The sequence below is a fragment of the Schistocerca serialis genome, chromosome 2 (assembly GCF_023864345.2).
Source record: "Schistocerca serialis cubense isolate TAMUIC-IGC-003099 chromosome 2, iqSchSeri2.2, whole genome shotgun sequence".
In the NCBI taxonomy this organism is placed as follows: Eukaryota; Metazoa; Arthropoda; class Insecta; order Orthoptera; family Acrididae; genus Schistocerca; species Schistocerca serialis.
In genome coordinates, this window is record NC_064639.1 from 144,114,553 (window position 1) to 144,138,531 (window position 23,979).

A 23,979-nucleotide genomic window follows, 5' to 3' on the forward strand; every position below is an offset into this window, starting at 1 on the left:
CGCGACTGCTCCGGTCGCAGGTTCGAATCCTGCCTCGGGCATGGATGTGTGTGATGTCCTTTTGTTAGTTAGCTTTAAGTAGTTCTGAGTTCTAGGGGACTGATGACCTCAGAAGTTAAGTCCCATAGTGCTCAGAGCCATCTGAACAATTCGAACCTAAAGGCCACAGATGGACCAGTGCGTTACTGATTTTCTCAGTTTGAGAAGCTCTTTCTCTGGAATAAATTGCTATCATTTATACGAAGATGGTATCTGTTCCCGAAAGAACAGATACCACTCATGACCGTGCAGCTTGTGTAGATTAAAAATCGAAATTTTCGGGAACAGATAGCATCTTCATATAGTCAAAGGCTACCTGGCCATTGACCTTCTTTTGTTCGAATGCGCACGCCTTGCCCGAGCTCTTACGGGACTCGTCAGCTTAGTCTGCCGCGAGTAATGAGTGAATGGGCAAATATCCATTACGAACAATACGAATGTAGGTTGTGGACAGTTGGGAATGTGGGTCTCACGGGGAGCGTGCAAGGAATAAGTCCCTGCAGTCGAAATGTCCTCTGTGCCCTCGGAGGGTCAGATAGATAGTGCGTCTACCATGTAAGCAGGAGATCTCAGGTTCGAGTCCTGGTCGGGATACACATTTTCAACTGTCCCCTTTGATGTATATCAGCAACATCTGTCGGCAGCTAAGGGTTTCGATTTAATTATCATGTTATCATTTATGTGCCTGTACATGTACAGAACATCAGCACTACTCGAATAATTTCTCCGTGATGCGTCTTTTTGGATGTATGTAAGGATAGGATTCACAGTATATGTGGAATGTTTTGAAAGTGAGACTTACATCTTATGTGGCACTACCGTAAGGGTAGCTGTCGGAGATTGGAAAATACAGAAAAAAAAGACCACCAATTCTAGAATGGTAATTGGTAATTTTATTAGCACTCTTGTTTCAAGTTTTACATTACTTTCTCAACTGAGAAGGACGACTGAACGGAACTGCAGATGGTGGGAAGCAATGTATTAAAGCTGTATCTGCCCCTCCACATATCATTTATACATGTGAGGTGCGGGTTCACAGATTTTGGTTGATAAAGTCTATGAAAGCAGACACTCTGGTGAAGACGGAAGGGGCGCCGGGATATCCACACGACGGGCTAACTACCCCCCAGGACCCCACACCGATCACAATGCCATTCTGCGCCAGGGGTCCGCCTGAGTCACCCTGAAACACCGATACGAGATATGAAGGGTGAAGCTGTAATATCACATTATTTCTAGAAAAATAAAGCCCACCTGACTTCGAAAAGTGTTACAGCTAAGATTGTGGTGAACATAAGATAGGCGAATAAAAACGTATGCGAGTATACTCAATTTCATAGTCATTAGATGAATGCAAAATGAAGATAAGTTTTCTAGTATCTCTAGATCAGAGTTACTAAGTTAGAATACAGACGACATATTCTGGACCAACCGCGCAGAAATATTGCAAGCAACTACTTACACTGCAGACGGAGATGCCATCAAATAGCGGTCCTGTGCAGACCATGGTATCTGTAAGCGGATTGTCTCCAAACTCAAGGTCATCTATGTTTTGTCTGCATGTCTCGTAGTCGATGATGGTGACGTTGACAGTCTGCAGAATATCAGGGGTAGTGGCCGTCTCTGTTGCACCCCAGCCAGACATGACCGCCGCAGATCCTCCTACAAAAACGGAATCGTAGTCGTGGCAGACACAACGCTATGTCCTAATGAAGACGAAGTCAATCGAGGTTGGTCGTCGTTTTGGTGGGAGTGTTTACACGTAACTAATTTAATAATTGCAGACTTACTGGCATTTTCTGTACCGATAATATTGGAGACTGTTGTACCTTATAGGGTAGTGTACCTAGGAGGACATGACATATCCCGGGGCCGGCCGAAGTGGCCGTGCGGTTAAAGGCGCTGCAGTCTGGAACCGCAAGACCGCTACGGTCGCAGGTTCGAATCCTGCCTCGGGCATGGATGTTTGTGATGTCATTAGGTTAGTTAGGTTGAACTAGTTCTAAGTTCTAGGGGACTAATGACCTCAGCAGTTGAGTCCCATAGTGCTTAGAGCCATTTGAACCATTTGAACATATCCCGGTTGGTGTTCCAATTTAGTGATCACATAAGGAAATGTGAGTTGTGACGGAACAGTCATTTCTACAATAGAACAAGTAATATTCGCAAATTAACTAAATTTCATCAATGTGTTAACAATTATACGTATCTTGAAAACAGAAACTTGTGCTGGTTTCCAATAACCTCAGTTTCATAATGTACTTCACTTTTAAAAGGGTTGGATAATATTTCACTTAATTTGATTTCCCCTACTGATTACTGGTGTCTAGTGGACCAATAATTTAAAATTTATGCTTTTAAATGCAGTAATGAAAAAAATTTCCCTATAGCTGTACTTTTAAATTTCAATAGAATGTTTATTCCTGCATACAGGGATTGGTCAGAAATACGAAAACACCGCTAGAAAGACATTATTCAACGTAAATAGACTTTTTTTTTACACTAAGCGTGCCTGAGCAATGTCCTTATTACGTTGCGAAGTCATGATCTGAAAAATGTTACAAGTTGCTGTGAGTGCATTGTTTCTGAGCTAAGTAAATTGTTGGTGCTCTATTGTGGGTGCTTCCGTAAATAAGGAATCCGAAGTGTCTGCTCTTTCAAGGGGCACTTTATGGAAGGTTAGTACCTCATAAAGGGAAACACAAAAAAACATCATCACTAAGTGACAGCACGGATGAAAGTGTGTGTTGAGTAATCGTGACACATCGTTACTGAAGAGGTTTGCGGTGAAAAACAACAGAACGGTAGCTACAAAAGTCACTGCATAACTAAATGTCGAAAGCTGTCAGCACCAAAACAACACAGAGGGAGCTTCATAAGCAGGGAACTGCAGAGTGCATTGAAATTCGAAAACCACTTACCAGTGATGCAAATGTCCATAACAGGAAATTGTGGTGCTGAAGCCATAACACCAGCACTATAGAGCAGTTGAAGGAAGTAATTTGGTCGGTTGACTCTCGTTTCACCTTGTTACCATCTTCTGCCCGAGTTTACGTCGCAGGAGTGAAGCTTGGCGTGCGGCCCCGGATCGAATCCGCCTGGCGGATTAACGACGAGGGCCGGTGTGCTGGCCAGCCTGGATGGGGTTTTTAGGCGGTTTTCCACATCCCGCTAGGTGAATGCCACGCTAGTCCCTACGTTCCGCCTCAGTCACACGCGTCGCAGACATTCGAAACACGTTCGCACTATTTCACGATCTACACTAGATGCAGACAGCTGGGGTACAGTGATTCCATCCCTGTGGGGCACAGGGTGGCGGCAGGAAGGGCATCCGGCCACCCCTAAAACTAACCTTGCAAAATCCGTTGTGACCACGCCGACCCTGTGATAGCTACGGGACTATGGCGTAAGCGAAAGAAAGAAAACGAAAGAAGTGAAGCTTGGCGTGGGTTCAGTGAGATCTGGGGGGGGGGGGGGGGGGGGGGGTTGATGAGGCACGCAATGAATCCCTCTCCTGTGCCAACGTCTTCATCTCAGGGTAGCACTTGCAACCTACGTTCTTAGTTAGTTGCTGGATGCATTTCAATCTATATCTTCCCCTACAGTTTTTGTTTTTACCCTCTGCATTACCCTCTAGTACCGTGGAAGTCATTCCCTCATGTCTTAACAGATGTCTTACCAGCCTGTCCCTTTTCAGTGTTTCCCACATATTACTTTCCTCTCCGATTCTGTACAGAACCTCCTCATTCCTAATCTTACCAGTCCACTTAATTATCAACATTCGCCTGTAGCACCACATCTGAAATGCTCCGATTCTCTTCTGTTCCGGTTTTGCCAAAATCCATGTTTCACTACCATACAATGCTCTGCTCCAGACGTATATTCTCAGAAATTTCTTCCTGAAATTAAGTCGTAGGTTTGATACCAGTAGACTTCCCTTGGACAGGAATGCCCTTCTTGCCATTGCTAGCCTGCTTTTGATGTCCTCCATGTCCGTCCGTAATTGGTTATTTTGCTACTTCATGACCGTCAATCCTCATGTTAAGTTTCTCGCTATTCTCATTTCTGCTACTTCTCATTAGTTTCGTCTTCCTTCGATTTACTCTCAGTCCATATTCTGTACTCATTAGATTGTTCATTCCGTTCAACAGGCCACGTAATGCTTCTTGACTTTTAGTCAGGATACCGATGGCATGGCCGAATCGTATCACTGATGTCCTTTCACCTTGAATTTTAATTCCATGGCTGAATTATTTCCATGAATGCTTCCTCGATGTACAAATTGAACAGTAGGGGGGAAAGACTGCATCCCTGTCTTACACTATTTTTAATCGGAGAGCTTCGTTTTTGATCTTTCACTCTTATTATTCGCTCTTGGCTCTTGTACATTTTGTATATTCCCCGTCTCTCCGTATAGCTTACCCCTATTTTTCTCAGAATTTCGAACATCTTGCACCATTTTACATTGTCGAACGCTTTTTCCAGGTCGACAAATACTATGAACATGTCTTGATTTTTCCTTAGACTTGCTTGAAAACAATACAGGACCTTTAATTATCCAGTCCATTAGTTTCACTGCCAACGGTTTCTTTACACCGTAAGATGGTGATGTGTTGTGTTTTCGGTGTTTAAAATTTTTACCCACCCCTGTATGCGACTATGTTGTACCTTGTAACATGTTTCCAAATTTGGAAGAATCTTGCCTTTTTGGAGTAACTTCTGTAATTTCGGAAAATGACAGCAGCACACCGATTGAATGCCATTACTTATGTAATTGCAGTAAGGAAATGTACGAGCATCTAACTTCTATTACAGGTTTCGTTAATGACGAAAGTCTGGAAAGTGTTAGAAGGTACTATATTCTCCCTTACTTCAGTTTTCATTTCCAGGGACTCTCATAGCACAGTTAATAAATATTCTGAACTTAAGCTGAAAACATCGTTCTGATTGTGAAGCAACAGCTACGGTTCTTATTTTACATACCTTCAGGGAGTGAATCAGCGATGGGCAAGCCGATGATTTGGACGTAATCGTCGAGAGTGAGTGGGGATTGCAGCTTGAAGACGGCGATGTCGCTTGGAGCTACGACGGTACCGCTAAAGGAGAAACAAATCATTTTCTGCAAGCACTGGTATATGTTAGCTGCTTTCTCAAGTGTGTAAAAGTGATATATCAATCGGAACACTAATTTTTTTTCAAACACGGGTTTACTATTAGAAATGTCACAGACAAAAATCATCACACGATTTGATATGACTATACTTCTGAAACTATTAAATATATAGAATGAATTTTGTTTTTTGATGAACGGCAAACACAATTTTTTTTTTCGCAGCTTTTCATAGGGTTTCAATATTCCCTCCTTGAGATACAAGGATATGTCAACGCAATATTCAGATGGTTCCCAGACGGTGGTGGGTATGTCTGGAGATACAGCTTCCACAGCTGCTGTTATGCGTTGTCTCAGTTCATTCATTGTTGTTGCTAATAGAGGCACAGAAAGAGAGCCTTTTATAAGCCAACACGAGAAACAGTCACATACAGTAGGGTCCGATGACCTTGGAGACCAGTAATGGAAAGCTGAATCATTTGGTCCAGTGCGACAGATCCATAGTTCAGTAATCGTTTGATTTAAAAATTCCGGCACTTCCAGGTACCAGTGCGGCGGTGCCCAATCCTGTTGGTAAATGGAGTCGTTCTAGTCAGTCTCCAACTGTGGGTAAAGAAAGTTCTCAAGCACAAGGAGATACGTGCTTACTGCAACAGTGTTCTCGGCAAAGAATAGAGGACCATACACCTTTCCCCGTGAAACTGCACAAAACAACATTAAATTTTGGAGAGTCCCTCTCATGTTGTACAACTTCATGTGGTTGTTCGGTACCCCATACTTTCACATTATAACGGTTCACCTTCCCATTAAATAGAATGTTGCCTCGTCGCTAAACACTAAGTGTGGAAGAAAACTGTCATGCTCCATCTCGCCAAGAACGAAATTACGGAACTCCACGGGGCGTTATTTGTCTCCTGCGGACTCCTTTTGAAACTACGGCGGTCGCGTTCTACGTCTGTGTCAGGAACTCGGTGACGGCCGGGACATTTGCCTTTACACAAACAACCTGTTACTCGGAATTGCTCATGCCATCGTCTAATGCTGTGTGCTGTAGGAGGATGCACGCCATACCTAGTACGAAAGTCAAGCTGATCGATTATTACTGACCTGTATTGCGCAAAACGTAGAACCAAAACGCTTTCTGCTGTCCATTTTTCCTAGAACTGAAGTGGGCGTACACTGATGCTACCTAGCGGGAACCATGTAAAGCTCGAGAGTTAGCTCTTTCCAACAGTACGTTGTTCATGTACACATCTCAAATAACATAAGTTATGGTTGAGGTTGTGCTGCTGGCAAAGTCCTATGAGCCATGTGTCACTTTTGTTGGTGAATTACTATGCGGGACAATTTCCATCTGTTTTCGTGTGCATTTTTTCACTGCCGATCTGTACATCAAAATCACCCATAAGAAGTTAGATGTCATCCTTGGGGACTTTGGACAATACTTTGTCAGGGGTTGACCAGAATTTATCCGCGGACTGTGGGTCACTCTCGTTGTTCTGGTTAGTGAGGACGTGTGTATTGATCAGTGCGTAGTTTTTGTTGGCGCGCTGAACACGAAAGGTCATCAGTCGGTCGTTTACTGGTGTGACCTCTCTGATGGAGTCGAGTATGGTATTATGGACCACGAAGGCCATCCCCAACAGTGGAGCGCCTTTGGCAACTTCCCTATCGGTTTTGCTCCTAAAGATGCGGTACTTGCCTTAGTGTGTGGTGCCTTCGTGTCTCTTGCAGTGGGAGGATCAGTCTCTTCTAATGGATCAAATGGCTCTGAGCACTATGGGACTTAACTTCTGAGGTCATCAGCCCCCAACAACTTAGAACTATTTAAACCTAACTAACATAAGGACATCACACACATCCATGCTCGAAGCATTGTTCGAACCTGCGACCGTAGCGGTCACTCAGTTCCAGACTGTAGCGCCTAGAAGCGCTCGGCCACGCCAGCCGGCAGTATCTTCTACCTATAGAGTTCTGTCAGTAGGTTGTGCAGCTTTCCAGGCAGTATGAGAGTGTTGATGTTACCGGTGCCTATGTAAGTTGGTGTCTTGTGTGGGAGTTTCCCAGAGAACTCCGACTTTCTCTGTGGTCGTGGAATTCCGGGTCCCCCAGAAAACCCTAGTGCCCGGCTGCCGCCTGTCGACGGGAGGATTGGTTACTACCTGGGGTATTGGTATTATTACTTACACGAGTCATGATTACTTGTAAGCATTTGTGTCCAGTGGTCACCCAACTGGTTTGTCAGTTCTGAAGCATGCATTGCCACCGCACTCACTGAGTGAACAGCCGCTGACCATTCGCCAGTGGCTAGGACTGCAGACGCGCCTTGGGTTTCATACGTATACTCCGTTAGTCTTCTCCACTGTAAATGCCGTTGAGGTCTTCACTGTAACCCAGGCAAGTGGCCCTATAACAGGGTACTACCATCCGGAACTAGATGGACCCTGGTATTTTAACAAGGTTGATACTCCCACTACTACCTCCTCATCATTTGCGAGATGAGGCCCCAGGCTTGCGACCGGCTATGGCAGAGTTCACGACGTTATTATTATTATTAATTTTATACTTATTATATTTATACTAGTGTACCTACATTTGTGTCAAATGTAATGTCTAGTCTGTGGAGCGCTGCACAAGTTGGAATGATACATACAGTAGAAACATGAAAATGAGGACCCATTTCCAAAACTTTAGAGAATATATTGTAAGCAGGCTGTTTAGGTTTTTATGTTGGTAACGCCATGTAGCGCTCTGTGTGAGGTTCACTGACTGTGCTGTGTGCAGCCTGTGGCTAGTTTGCGTTGTTGGAATTTGCTATTGTAGTGTTGGGCAGTTGGCTGTTACCAGCGCGTAGCGTTGCGTAGTTGGAGGTGAGCCGCCAGCAGTGGTGGATGTCGGAAGAGAGATGGCGGAGTTTTGAGAGCGGATGATCTGGACGTGTGTTCATCAGAGACAGTAAATTTGTAATACTGGATGTCATGAACTGATATATATGTTATAACTTTTGAACACTATTAAGTTAAATACATTGTTTGCTCTTTATCAAAATCATTCATTTGCTAACTATGCCTATCAGTAGTTAGTGACTTCAGTAGTTAGAATCTTTTATTTAGGTGGCAGTATTGGCGCTCGCTGTATTGCAGTAGTTCGAGTACCGAAGATTTTTGTGAGGTAAGTGATTCATGAAGGGTGTAGGTTATTGATAGTCAGGGCCATTCTTTTGTAGGGATTATTGAAAGTCAGATTGCGTTACGCCAAAAATATTGTGTGTCAGTTTAGTGATGATCAGAATAAGTAAAGAGAGAAACGTCTGAGTACGTTCAGTTTTGCTCAGCTGTTTGAATATAAGATAACGTAAGGGGTTTACTAGCACAGTAATTCACTAATTTTTCTAAGGGGACGTTCCATATGTCGACCCTTAACCGAGGATACCTCACTGGAATCTTCTGATTTTTTCTTTTAGTTTGTGTAATTAGTGTAGCTATTGTTTATTGCTAGCTCGTAATTATAGAGTGAATTTCCTTTGTAGTTGTAGTTTTTCATTCTTGTACAGTAAAACAGTTGTGGCATGCATGTAGATTTGCACCAAGTATTTCGCAGCTGCGCTTGCAATTAACGAGATATTATTTTCAATGCTATGTTAATGTTTTTTCTTATTTTGTTCTTCAACTTGTGCTTTTCTGTGTTATCGTGTGAAATATTGTGACAATAATGGCGTGTGAAAAACGTAATACTAGGCTCCAAAGTAAACTGAGAAATGACAGTGAAGACGAAAGCAGTGTGTTAGCGCCACCGAGTAATGAATTAACTAGTGTTCAAAGTAGTAATTTGAAATTGTGCATAGGGAAATGGAGCAGGCTGCAAATAATGGTGTAGACAGTGAAACAATTAGTGAACAGGGAAGCATTATCGATCGATGGGTCGGCAACAGTTCGCCTCAGGAATCCGAAATGACAGGACACAATCTTGATAGTTATTAGACATTTCTTATCTTTACTGTAATATTTTTTCTGCTTGAGATTTGTCATGTTTAGTTATAACTTACAGCATTTGCTGTTGTTGTTTGCCAGGCATAGTTCTACTGAATTTTACATTGTATTAAACAAGTTTTACTACTGATTTATTTTTGTTTTTGCTGCACATTGGTTCATATTAGTGGTAATGTTGCATCTGCTTTGCTAATTTAGGTATACTGCTGCTTGCTTTGCCAGTTTGCATTTTTTTGTCATTGCTGTTTGTGTTAGTTTGTTGTGTGTTGCTGCATTGCCTCGTCCCTTAGTATATATATCTGAGCTCTGTAGATTTAAGTTACTTAAGATGGGGTAGGCTATATAAGAGAACGAGTTGTGATGAATTGGAAGAAATGCATTCAGAAGCTATAAGGAGATGGTTTGGCCAAAAAAGTTGTGTACAGTGGAGAATAACTATTTTCAAAGAGGATATGAATAGAATACAGAAAGCATGCTTGGATAGGATTTTTTTTTTTTTTGTGGAAACAAATGTTGAAATAAGAGAAAAGATCTGTGGAATAAAATTTTGGGTTGGACTGCTGTACCAGACGTCTCACTGAAAACAAACCCTGTCCTTTCCTTTTATTTTATTCTGCTATTTGTTTGTGTACCCTTGTGTATTTGTGTTTTTCCTGTCTTTATGTGTTTAGCTAATAAGATTTATGTTGTTGAATTTTTCTAATACTAAGCTACATTCACTATGATGAGGAATACTGTTGCCCTGAAATATAATTTGCATTAATAATATGTTGTTTACTTTGTAAAGATGTTTAGACATTATTTTCGAAAGCTATTCTGATCTTTGATGTATTTACTTATGTCATAATTCCTGTAACACTGATGTACATGTTTATTTCTATTCTTTTGTAAAGCCTGTATTACTACAAATGTTATCTGTATTATTATGTTCTTTAATGTTGTATTTTGTACCTTTGTAATTGTATTCTCATGTTATAAAATTGTAATTGACACCAGTTCATCAAATTAAGTTACATTTCACTGCACACGTTTCTGTTGGTCTTAGTATATGCGCAATATGTGAGAAGTTGGGACTGTTAGTGTTTTCATGTGTGTTAATAATTCAGAAAGGGACTGGTTAACAGCATTGCTGGTTCTAAGGACAATTCCAATAACTTTGTTAGTGTACAAGTGGTGGTTTATGGACTTGCTATATAGTATAAGACTCTTCGATGGTGATTGTGCACCTGCATAGTCGCAACAGATGGCTGCTGCCCATCTCTACAAGGACTACAGTGGGTGTGCATCTTTGACGGCCCACCAATACTATAATTTCTACAAGGACTGCAGTGGGTCTGCACCTCTGGTGGCCCACCAGTACCGTAATCTCTAACAGGACTACAGTGGTCTGCTCTGTGATGACCTACCTACCAATATTCTTCAAAACTTCGACTGACTCTGCTGTGGATTTGCTCTGTCGTGGCCCATTACCTGTCTGCATGTCCTGAGTCAGCAGTGTCTTTCCGTCGGAAGTACAACACTACTTCTTCAAGACTGCATGGAAATCCACTACTTTCGTGTGCATTTTCTTTTACTGCTCAGACTTTGAGAAAAACACAGCAATTTTACTGTTATGAATGATCAGGACTGTCTTTATGGACTGAGAGAAAAATTTGGCTTTTGATCAACAGTGTATCAATAAGTGTGTGCATTTGATGTCTTTGTTATTGTAACTATGAATTTGTTTTTCAAATCTGCATTGGCCATTGCCAAAAACAATTTGTAAAATTTTTTTGGGGAGCATGGGGGCTATGTAAGAAGGCTGTTTAGGTATTTATGTTGGTAACGCCATGTAGCGCTCTGTATGAGGTTCACTGACTGTGCTGTGTGCAGTCCGTGGCTGGTTTGCATTGTTGGAATTTGCTATTGTAGTGTTGGGCGTTGCTCAGTTGGGGGTGAGCCGCCAGCAGTGGTGGATGTGGGAAGAGAGATGGCTGGAGTTTTGAGAGCGGATGATCTGGACGTGTGTCCATCAGAGAGAGTAAATATGTAATACTGGTTGTCATGAACTGATATATATACACTCCTGGAAATGGAAAAAAGAACACATTGACACCGGTGTGTCAGACCCACCATACTTGCTCCGGATACTGCGAGAGGGCTGTACAAGCAATGATCACACGCACGGCACAGCGGACACACCAGGAACCGCGGTGTTGGCCGTCGAATGGCGCTAGCTGCGCAGCATTTGTGCACCGCCGCCGTCAGTGTCAGCCAGTTTGCCGTGGCATACGGAGCTCCATCGCAGTCTTTAACACTGGTAGCATGCCGCGACAGTGAGGACGTGAACCGTATGTGCAGTTGACGGACTTTGAGCGAGGGCGTATAGTGGGCATGCGGGAGGCCGGGTGGACGTACCACCGAATTGCTCAACACGTGAGGCGTGAGGTCTCCACAGCACATCGATGTTGTCGCCAGTGGTCGGCGGAAGGTGCACGTGCCCGTCGACCTGGGACCGGACCGCAGCGACGCACGGATGCACGCCAAGACCGTAGGATCCTACGCAGTGCTGTAGGGGACCGCACCGCCACTTCCCAGCAAATTAGGGACACTGTTGCTCCTGGGGTATCGGCGAGGACCATTCGCAACCGTCTCCATGAAGCTGGTCTACGGTCCCGCACACCGTTAGGCCGTCTTCCGCTCACGCCCCAACATCGTGCAGCCCGCCTCCAGTGGTGTCGCGACAGGCGTGAATGGAGGGACGAATGGAGACGTGTCGTCTTCAGCGATGAGAGTCGCTTCTGCCTTGGTGCCAACGATGGTCGTATGCGTGTTTGGCGCCGTGCAGGTGAGCGCCACAATCAGGACTGCATACGACCGAGGCACACAGGGCCAACACCCGGCATCATGGTGTGGGGAGTGATCTCCTACACTGGCCGTACACCACTGGTGATCGTCGAGGGGACACTGAATAGTGCACGGCACATCCAAACCGTCATCGAACCCATCGTTCTACCATTCCTAGACCGGCAAGGGAACTTGCTGTTCCAACAGGACAATGCACGTCCGCATGCATCCCGTGCCACCCAACGTGCTCTAGAAGGTGTAAGTCAACTACCCTGGCCAGCAAGATCTCCGGATCTGTCCCCCATTGAGCATGTTTGGGACTGGATGAAGCGTCGTCTCACGCGGTCTGCACGTCCAGCACGAACGCTGGTCCAACTGAGGCGCCAGGTGGAAATGGCATGGCAAGCCGTTCCACAGGACTACATCCAGCATCTCTACGATCGTCTCCATGGGAGAATAGCAGCCTGCATTGCTGCGAAAGGTGGATATACACTGTACTAGTGCCGACATTGTGCATGCTCTGTTGCCTCTGTCTATGTGCCTGTGGTTCTGTCAGTGTGATCATGTGATGTATCTGACCCCAGAAATGTGTCAATAAAGTTTCCCCTTCCTGGGACAATGAATTCACGGTGTTCTTATTTCAATTTCCAGGAGTGTATATTATGACTTTTGAACACTATTAAGGTAAATACATTGTTTGTTCTTTATCAAAATCTTTCATTTTCTAACTATGCCTATCAGTAGTTAGTGACTTCAGTAGTTATAATCTTTTATTTAGGTGGCAGTATTGGCGCTCGCTGTATTGCAGTAGTTCGAGTACCGAAGATATTTGTGAGGTAAGTGATTGATGAAGGGTATAGGTTACTGTTAGTCAGGGCCATTCGTTTGTAGGGATTATTGAAAGTCAGATTGCGTTACGCCAAAAATATTGTGTGTCAGTTTAGTGATGATCACAATAAGTAAAGAGAGAAACGTCTGAGTACGTTCAGTTTTGCTCAGCTGTTTGAATACCAAAAAACGTAAGGGGTTTACCAGCACAGTAATTCACTAATTTTTCTAAGGGAACGTTTCAATATGGTTTCTCAGGTTTCTTTCTTTTTTCTTTTTAAGTCTTCCGACTGGTTTGATGCGGCCCGTCACGAGTTCCGCTCTGCGCCAACCTCATCATCTAAGAGTAGTTCTTGCAACCTACATCCTCAATTACTTGCCGGGTGTATTCCAATCTCTGTTTTTTTCCACAGTTTTTAGCCTCTACTGCTCCCTCTAGTACCATGGAAGTCATTCACTCATGTCTTCTTCTTGTCAGTGTTTGCAGCCTAGGTAGCAGAATTCCTTACCTTCGTCTAATTCATCTAATTACGTTTCTCGCCATTCTCATTTCTCTATTTCTCATTACTTCCTTTTTATCCGATTTGCTTTGAATCCATATTCTGTACTCATTAGAATGTTCATTCCATTCTCAGTCGCCACATTAATAGTAAATGATTCATTGGATATTGTTCATCTGCACAGGCTAAATAAATCTCTTGTTAGAATTACGTTGGAAAGAAATAAAAAAGCAGTGCCAACAGCGAGACACGCCACTTATAAAACTAACCTGTTCGTCACTCGGCCGCGGGCTCCTTGAAGCTAGCGACCGCAAAAACAATACAATGACGCCAAAAGTTACGAAGTTGACTTTCTTTTACAGAAACTGTTGATACCGCTAAGGTCGCAGGTTCGAATCCTGTCACGGGCATGGATGTGTGTGATGTCCTTAGGTTAGTTAGATTTAATTAGTTCTAAGTTCTAGGCGAATGATGACCTGAGAAGTTAAGTCGCATAGTGCTCAGAGCCATTTGAACCACTTTTAAGTCCTTATGGCGCCCTACATCCACTGTTAACCGTCGCAGTACGCGAGGGTGGGATACTTCCCTCCTATCTTTAGAAAATATTGTACTCTGATAAGTTATTTTATGTATTAATAATCTGACAAAAGTGTTTAGTGTTTTTAATGCATTCTTCTACTAGTAATAGATGACACTTTACGCAAACAAACTGATGTGGACTACTAAGGCAGCCAGTCCACAGTGACGGGTAGCCGAAAGAAAGGCACGCGTACACACACGCCGACTGGCGTGAAGTCTGGAACAGGATAACTATTGAATGGTAGCAAGAAAAGTACGTAGCTGCTTTATGCTTAACTTTTAATCATTGTTGTATACATCGTTCTTCTTGTTGAGACATTTCATACGATAACTATCAAACTATGTAAGGCTAATGGCGCCTTGCTAGGTCGTAGCCATGGACTGAGCTGAAGGCTATTCTAACTGTCTCTCGGCAAATGAGAGAAAGGCTTCGTCCGTATAGTCGCTAGCAATGTCGTCCGTACAACTGGGGCGAGTGCTCGTCCGTATCTCGAGACCTGCCTTGTGGTGGCGCTCGGTCTGCGATGACACAGTGGCGACACGCGGGTACGACATGTACTAAATGGACCGCGGCCGATTTAAGCTACCACCTAGCAAGTGTGGTGTCTGGCTGTGACACCACACAAACTATATTCCGTATTTTCAGATTCAGTACATTTTTTACATATTGTATCTCTTTAAAAAGTATGTTGTGATCAGAAGTCAACAGAAGTGAAAACGAAGTATGCTTTTTTCTTAAACTTCCTTTTAGGATGGGCCCAAAGTTTCCACACCCTCTGTTCTACACGTTATTGAAAGTGTGCTAATATTACTAAGAGTGTGCTGAAAGGTATTTTCATCTTCTGGACACTATTAAAACTTCAGTACCCCTTCAAAATGTAAGTTGTTAACGTATGTGGACAACATTTCACGAAGTTTTGAAAAAAGTTTTAGCGTGGACGTAAAGTATACCCATCCGCTTAGATGTCCGTTATGAAGAGTGCGTTTGTATTGTTGAGCTCAAAATAAATCATATCGGTGCGAGAAATTTCGTACATTCCTCTTGTAAGTAGAACAAGATTGTTCATTTCAGTGAAGCTATAATTGCTTCATGTGACTTAAGACAATCGAGATTTATGGAACAAATTTTCATAATTCGTGTAATATGAAAATAACATAATTTTACCACCGAACTTTCAGAGAGAGCGGTCAGATAGCGTACTCACCCTGGGTAGTCAGGATGCACGATCTGCTCCGAGACTCGGATCTCCTGCTCGCTGCCCTCGCTGGTGCTCAGGTCGTTCTCTCCAGCCACAGCCTGTCAACACGTTACACCGTCTACCAGATAACGGTTTTATGTCACTGAGTGTGGATAAAGTGCATATGTGCGATGCTTGCCGTATGAACTCTTATTCATCTATAAATGATATAAAATCATTGTACGAGTCCACAATCATTATCATTAGTCAATTCACAAAGGCTGTTCATTTATTAAGGTCCGATCAGTCGAGAACTGGAAACCAAGGTAAAAATCAATAAATGTTTTATTGCTCCACGTTCCCGACAGTCGCCGCTCCGACAACTGTCGTAGCGTTGTACCAAATTTCCTCTACCCTCTTCAAAGTAAGCAGTCACCTGTGCGTTCCGTCAATTGTCTGTGCTGGTCTGCAGCCCGATGTCTGAGCCAGTAGCCAGCGGTTGATGTGAACAGAGATGAAACTCACAGGGAGCCAACTCCGGGCTGTGTGGTAAGTAGTCAAACACATCCCGTTTGAAACACTGCATGAGCATCTTCCCTGCCATTGTAGTGTGTGGCCGAGAATTGTCATGAAGAAGGAAGTGGATGGCAGTTGTGTTATGTGGGTAGCATGAAATCAAGAGACTCTCTCTCGGCAGGCAGGCATATTTGGCAGGTGGCATCATTTTCTAGACATATTTATGGGTTCGCTGTGCGCTCAGATGTGAAAAGAACGACGTGATGCGATCGACGGGCGTACTAGAGACACAACCCAACACCTATATGCATAGGTTAATCGGATTTTCACTGTGGTTTCCATTTCACGATAGATCGGACCTTAATAAACCAATAGCCCATGTACCTGTCCATCTTGATACCTACTATATCTTTATTATTTTTAAATAGTTATTTTTTAAATTGCAGCAGTAGCCACATAAAAAATATACTCGATACACCTTATTTCACCATATCATTTGAACACTTGTACCAGCAATCTTACTTGCTGTATGTAAAAATTTCACCACGTTCCTTTTTTTGCTTTTAATAATTCGTTGAAATACTCCTTCGTTACTAAAATAACCCATTGCCGACAAAGAGAATCAAACAACCAAAAAAGGTTGTTCTTTAGCTAGAATCTGTAACAAAACTTACCTTACTACTGAATAACAGCACAACACTGTGAAAAGGTCTAAATCGGTTTCTCAATAGTTTTAAAAAGATAATCGTTGGTGTGTTAGTTATTTAGTCTCTAACTTAACTGAACATGTGAAAGTACAGACAAACAGTAATCTCCGTTCAGACTCCTAACCTGCAAAAGATTTGCCCTGAAGAACTCATAAGTGTTGCACAACATTAAAACTCGGCATCCATTATATCTAGATGAAACCCCAAAATTGACTGAATTTCTGAAGAGGAAACATAATTTATAGCTAGGTACTGTAACATTCCGTTGTAGGCACACTCACGATGTAGTATCCAACGCCTTGATAACAGTGTCCTGCGGTGAGGATGGCAGTGCTAGAGATGATGGAGCCGCCACAGTTGTGCATCCGGTAAATGAGCAGCACGTATTGCAGCGACGCTTGATAAGGAATCTCACCTGTGAAGAAGATCCATACAGCACTGCTTGAGTTCTTTTACTGTGTCGGTGTAACTTTTGAAACAGGATGGCGACAATATCAAGTCATTAATTTGTGTCCGAAAAGTTTGACCTTGCTACGTCTTCCTGAAACGTACTGAATCAAGACACCTGTCCGTTCCTGGTGCATGTATCTGTCGGTGTGAATGATTGTGATGACGTCACTCCATTGCCATTTACTCTTCAGATGACATTCCATCATTAGTTAAAACATCAAAAAGATATTCAATACTCTGAAACCCTCGAGAAAAGTGGAACTCATTTATCAAACTGGACATTCAGTCTGCAACAACTGTGAATTTACTGTTGCATGCTATGATGTCATTTATTCAACTGTTTGAAATTCTATCCTCGAAACCCAGTTTATGTGGGAATGTGATTGACGCAGAAACTTGGGTAATTTTATGTGATGGCAATTATTTTTCGTTTTAATTACAGGAAGGACATGGAAATGACAATGTGACGACAAGAGCAATATTGGAAATAATTTCGGAGAAATATAGAAATCCTGTGGCTATACCGTATTAAGTTGAGGTAACCGACATTAATATGGACATTCTATTGGAAGAACTGCCTGCAGTATTTGAGCAGTTTCATATAAACGAATATTAACTTTTGGATTTCGACATAACACAAAGTTTTTGCCGAGATTCTAAATAAAATAGAGATGAGCCATGAAGCGTGCATTTTTAATGTATACTACCACTATGAGTCTTCCCCTTATGTGAGGAGCAAAGCTTACTTAAAACGGTCGTAAATATTAAGAGGTATGGTACTTCATATTGCAGTGGGTGTTCTTGCATCTACATCTGCGTCATACTCCAGAAGGCACCTAATGGTGCGTTGCGGAAGGAACTTTCTATACTACTAACTGAGCCCTCCAACCCAGTTCCCCTCGCGAATAACGCGTGGTAAGAAAGATTTTTCGTGTGTCTCTGTACTGGCCCTAATTTCTCAAATTTTCTCCCGTGGTTATTACGCGAGACGTATGTAGGAGGGGGGCGGGGGGGGGGGGGGAATAATATGTTGTCCGACTCTTCCTGGGAAGCGCTCTCTCGTGACGCACAATGCCTCTGCTGTAACCTCCGCCAGTGGAGTTTGTTACACCCATCACATAACCGTTTTACGATAACTTTATGCCAATAAGTAATGTGATCAATTGGAGTGCCAGGAGAGATTAGACATGGGATGGTCGTTAGTATTAAAGTAGGTGACATGTTGGTCATTTTACTATTATTTACGTTGTGAATTCTCCGAGTACATCCCTGGAAGACACAGTAACGAGGCCAGGCTACCGTTTCTCCTACATGGAAATGACAATGTGCCGGCAAGAGGAATTCTGGCATCCATTTTGGAGAAATATGGAAATCCTGTGGCTACGTCACATAAAGTTGATTTAATCGACTTCAAGATGGACTTTCTAATGGAACTTCTACCTATACTATTGGAATAAGTGCATTAACACAACGTTTACTTTTGGGATTTGGACATAACGCAAATTTTTTCCCGAGATTTTTAATAAAATAGAGAGAACCATACTTCTTTTGTGTACCCCGTTAATACGAGACCGAGCCCTGTGCGAGAATCAAAGGTTAGAAAAGTGATCGTAAATATTACGAGGTAATTTATCTCAGTATTCCTGTGGGTGAGTGTGAAGTCATCATATTGTCAGTTTACAGAGAGATGATGATATCAGCGTCTTAACACACATAAGCAGAATCAAATAATGTGATTATTGCAACGATATCTGTAGAGAAATACTAATAACTGTCCAAGTAAGATAATTACATTCCATAACGTAGTACTGTGTCTACCCACCAACACACGTTACACAGGCAGAAACGATGTTCTACTGAGTCTCTTGCCAGATCTCGAACATTCAGCGTCTAGCGGATAATACAGTGCAATCAGTTTTCATGAGTTACAAAAACCTCTAACGAAATGCGCGGGAGAACTGTCGCAATACATTCCTGCTGGCTGGCGTCACGTACAGAGACAGTATCAAGGTGCCACTCACACACACACACACACACACACACACACACACACGCAGAGAGAGAGAGAGAGAGAGAGAGAGAGAGAGAGATGGAGGCCCGGTAGGAGCCAGTCAGCTACGGGAGGCTGGGAAATGCTGCGGGGAAAGTAGGCAGCCAGAACGAGCTGTTTTTCGGAATTTGTACTGTCTTGGTGTACACCGTCACATGCTGACTTAGATACGATGAATAGAGACCTATCACAGTGAAAAAGTTTGTGTAATTAATTTCCTGGAAGGCGTCGGTTTCACATCAGTCTTAATTACCTTAAATAATTGTCCATCGAAGCGAAACCTAATCTGTTTGCAATGTCTGCGATGTCTGTGATACGTAATCAGCGCCCCCTGAGCATATGTGTCTACCATCTATCCGTAAGCCCAATGATAATCAGTAACACCAAGCACAAACGTAGGGAGGCAATTCAGCTGCATGCTCGACTCGCGTCTTCGTGCACCTACCCTCAGTTAAGGTCGTTGAACACCACACAGTAGCAGTTCTATAAGGCATTCGATATCTGTTGCAAATACCTATTGTTAGAGTAAAAATGACACACAGCCGGTGTCGCCAGTAAGGATTGTGGTCTATTTTACCGGTTGTACTCACTCTTGTACTCTTGTAGAGCTCACTCTTGCACTTCCTGACTACGGAAATCTAACAGTTTGTCTCAGCAACATACTTTCAGCTATCTTGTAAGATATGGGTAATATGACCGGTGACAGACACTTAAAAAGACTGCAGATTCGGCAAAGCAAAGTTATCATATCCCTAACGGATGCCCCGCTACCCTTTCAACACGTACATTAGGCAACGCCTACGGCAACCATCCATCAACTAAATAATCGAGAGTGAATCCGCAAGATTCAATATGAAAACGTCTTCGGCCATACTACTTCACCAAATCGCTCCCAAACACTCGAACCTCCTCTCTCTTTCTAATTCAGTGTTCATCGTGTTTAGCCTCCATTAAATGGAGTGACAAAATACAGGGCACTAGGTACAAGGCAACAGAATGCAGTTAAACAGTAGATGTAGCAGCATAGCAGTCCTGCACAACACCTACAGTGGTAAAATGTTTGTTGATGTGGTCTCCCCTTACGAGGAGAGGTCGCTGGTGGTGCGATGGACTTTTTGAAACTACCTATACAGTGATATTGGTTAAGATCGCAGACATCAGACACTGCAGCCATTCACCATGGTGGGCTCTCGTTTGCGAGTAACTGATGAAAAAAAAAAATTCTGTGTTTTGTGTGACACTCAATAGCGTTAAGAAGGTGTCTTCTGTGATGTGATTGCGTGGTGTAATGGAAAGACGAAGACCTTCTCAAGCAGGAGCTTGTGAAGTATGCAAAAACTTTTATTTTTAAATCTTTATTGAAATTACTTGGATCATTATTTTTATTCAATTAATTGGTTTAAATGTAATTTTTTCTTTCTTTTTCTTTCTCTCATCATTTTAGGCACCATAATTATGAACTTTTTCATTTATTTCATTTTTTCTTTCTATCATTCCTTTTACAATTGGAATTTTTGTGAATATGAGTTTAGTTATATTCATCTGTTATAAAATTCAGTTATTTTAATATTTCGATCTGTCAGTAAAAAAACAAAAGACGAAATAATCTATTTATATTTGTGCAATGAAGTCAGAAAATTATTTTTATTACGAGATGTGCATTTTTTTTTTTTTTGATTGGTAATCGTCAGGCAAACATTTAAAAGAAAACCTAAATATCTATTGTACTATGGACAAAATAACACAAATGAAATTAAATGAAAGACAGGTTCATTAGCAAAACGAAATTCAACCAAATGAGAAATAGGTATAACGAACGCAATAATATGTATGAAAAAATAGGGTGATGAAACAAAAGAGAGTAAATGGAAATTAATACATAAACTTAATTAAAACCACAAGAACAAAGATCCCTTGTGTAGAAAGGATGGCAGGAAGAAAATTGAGAGCAAAAAATAAGTTTATATTATAATTAGAATTATGTGACATAGGAGTGGAAATAAAAAAAATACATTTAAATCTATTACATGAATAAAAATTATGATCAAAGTCATTTCGATAAAGATTTAAAAATTCAAGTAGTCACTGCACCTGATGAGATTCAAACCCACAGCGTCCTGCATGCGAATCAGTTAGCCTAACCATTATATCGCACAAAGAGACCGTTTAATGCAACTTTTCTAATGCCATTCAGTATCACACAAAATTCCGAATTCTTTATTCGTCAATTACTCTCTAATGGGGACCCACCAGGGTGAATGGCTGCAGTGCGTGACCCCTGGGATCTTAATCTACATCACCGTACATATAATTTGAAAAAGTCAATCGCACCGCTTCTCCTTCTTAGTGGAGGAATATAAATCACTGAAAAGAGAAAGCATCCAACTTTTATTTTAATAACCATTAATCCAATGCGACAGCACCTAAGGTTGGTTTATTTACTCAAGTAGCTTTATACTGTGAATCTCATACACCTTTAGAACGGCTTTCGTAAATTTATTTAGTAACATGTACTTTATGCTCTTTATTCACAACAGGTATCGCACTTTAGTGATGACGAAGTGTCCTTTCGGGACACAAACAACTACAACAACAACAACAGTGGAGTATATTACAGGGGATAGGCAAAATAATGTAAACACTTGTACTTGCTTGGGGATGGTTTATTAATAAGATTGACCCCAATTTCTTCTTGGAGTACTGTCATATGATGATTGTATACTCTCCAGTTTAATGTCATGAAACTCTTCGATCAGAACCTCTTCTAACTCCTGTAGCGACGAGGAGGTGGAAATCTACTCCGGAGTCTGCGCTCCAATGCTGCCCACAAGGGTTCATTAATGTTCAACTCCGACAACTATGTTGGCCAGGGAAGACGCTGCAGTCCAGCTGAATGACTCTCATACTGTCCTGGCTGTGTGAATACGTGCATTATCGTCCTGAAATATGACATTATTGTGGGGAACATTTGAATCATGAGGTACAACTGATCACCTACAATGTTCACATAATCGTTGATTGTAACACGGCGTTTGAGAGTAATACCAGCAGTATACCACTGTATGGCTGCCCACAGCATCACACTTCCACCTCCATGCTTAACAGTTGGAATCAAGTAATCAGGATTTTAGGCTTCTTTTGGCGTTCTCCAGGCGTTAACTCGTCCCGAAGATGGAAATAACGAAAACAATGACTCGCCGAACCATACGACGTGTTTCCACTGATCAGTCATGCAGGAGTTATGCTCCTGACACCATGTTTTACTCTTCTTTGCGTTGGCTGTCGTTGATAAAGATTTCGGTATAGCAGCTCGTACATGAATATTCGCTTTATGGAGTTCTCGGCGGACACTGGCGATGGATACGGGGTCTCGAAGAGTTCTGCAGTCACTTTAGGCGCCGTAGTTTTGTGTTGTTTTGACTCAATCCGTGTTACCGTACGACGATCTCTGTCATTTAGTTTTGATTTTCCCCCAGTATGTCTTTCCATGTTTTGTGCAGACTGTTGTGACTGTTGAAAAAAAAAAACATTCAATAATCTGGCTGTCTTGGTTACTGATGCTCCAGCTAATAGGGCGCCCACAATCTGCCCTCTTTGGAACCCTGTTTTTCCATTGCACGTCGACATCGGTCTCTGAATGCAAATACGAAGTGTGCACTACTCGTAAACAACCTGCACTGATGCCTAATCTGTACTGATCACGCACAATCCACCGTGACGCGTTCGTCACCTGCGATGTTGACCGTGACACAATCATCCCGTTACTACCATTGTTCACGTTATTCTGCCTATCCCCTGCAGTTTCGTTTTACACAAGATGGCTCCGTTAATATTTCAGTTAGGCTGTAAATACTGCAAGTGTGTCTATTAATTTTTAAATACTACATTTCGAACACTATTAAGACATATATGGGCAACTAAAGACCTCTCATTAGACACTGATGAGTCGTGTGGAGTGCGTTTTTAACAAAGCACACTAGCTGACATCCTGTTCATCACCCAATATCGAACGGCACCATCAACTTCTTCTACTGTGTTAGCGTGTTGCGGAGTCGGGTACGCTGCCCCATAGAAAACAATAAATGCTCTTATTTGTGTTAGCGGAAGAGCCAACACAGTGTTACCTGTGGAGGCCGAAGTGCACGCGTTTTAGCTCATGAGGGCTGGCGGAGGAGGGAAGATCTATACTGACGTGAGGTCTGGAACATGACAAGGAATGAGAATTTAGAAAGCGGACATAATTAGTTTGATACTTAACTTTAATCCATTAATGATGAACGTCGCTCTTGACGGTACATGCTTCACAACATCCGTTCAGAATACATTCTTGAAGATAGTTCTTATAGTAACTGAATATGGCGCCTTGCTAGGTCGTAGCAAATGAGGTAGCTGAAGGCTATGCTAAACTGTCGTCTCTGCAAATGAGAGCGTATGTAGACAGTGAACCATCGCTAGCAAAGTCGGCTGTACAACTGGGGCGAGTGCTAGGGAGTCTCTCTAGACTAGACCTGCCGTGTGGCGGCGCTCGGTCTGCAATCACTGATAGTGGCGACACGCGGGTCCGACGTATATTAACAGATTTAAAGGCTACTACCACCTAGCAAGTGTGGTGTCTGGCGGTGACACCACACTCTTCACTTGATGTGTACCACGCTTCGTTAATCTAATAATAACAAGGGAAGACCCTTAGGAGACGGATACTCACCTCTGGCGGCGTCGTGTCCCCCGAAGATGCGCCCCCTGGCCACAGAGAAGCCCCGAGCGGGTCCAGTGTGGGGTAGACGACGCACTGGCAGCGTCGCACCTGCAGATGAAGCATGCATCGCTTAGCGAACCCAGCAGACATTAAAGCAACGAGCCAACAAAACCCATGCATCAGACGCGAGCCAAAATGTTGACGGGCAGCGTTCTCGCAAATGAGTACTACTAAGTACTATGAAGTACTATTCAGAATTGCACACGACATTTATGTTCTACCGCTCATTCCTGGCCCCTCCACCTATTCCTCATTGTAGGTCTCTCACGGCGAATGAGTTCAGCATCGTCGGGGCACGGTTTACAATGGAGAGTATGAGTACAATGGAACATAACAGTGTTACATGATCGTGTAAATTACCATCATGCGGTTATTCCAGGAAACACAGTTTGCAAGATGTAGTTTAGGTAGTTATAGTCTGTCAGCACTTGACACAAAAGCTTAGGGCACC

General features: G+C 42.6%; 1 protein-coding gene across 1 annotated transcript; it reads right to left on the minus strand.

Annotated features, from left to right (window-relative positions):
* Positions 1-1,072: 1,072 nt before the first annotated feature.
* On the minus strand, positions 1,073-23,591 carry LOC126455799 (trypsin-1-like). Its single transcript, XM_050091560.1, has 5 exons — positions 23,478-23,591; positions 15,077-15,168; positions 5,023-5,135; positions 1,502-1,701; positions 1,073-1,222 (listed from the first exon to the last, which is right to left on the minus strand). The coding sequence occupies exons 1-5, from the start codon at positions 23,589-23,591 to the stop codon at positions 1,073-1,075; spliced, it is 669 nt and encodes a 222-aa protein (XP_049947517.1).
* Between the last annotated feature and the right edge of the window lie 388 nt (positions 23,592-23,979).

Coding starts and splice junctions, on each gene's coding strand:
- LOC126455799 (XM_050091560.1), bottom strand. CDS start 23,591: ATGCTTCATCTGCAGGTGCGACGCTGCCAGTGCGTCGTCTACCCCACA. Junction 5,136..15,076: donor GTGCATCCTGACTACCCAGG/GTGAGTACGCTA, acceptor TTTCTCCTTTAG/CGGTACCGTCGTAGCTCCAA. Junction 1,702..5,022: donor CGCTGATTCACTCCCTGAAG/GTATGTAAAATA, acceptor CCGTTTTTGTAG/GAGGATCTGCGGCGGTCATG.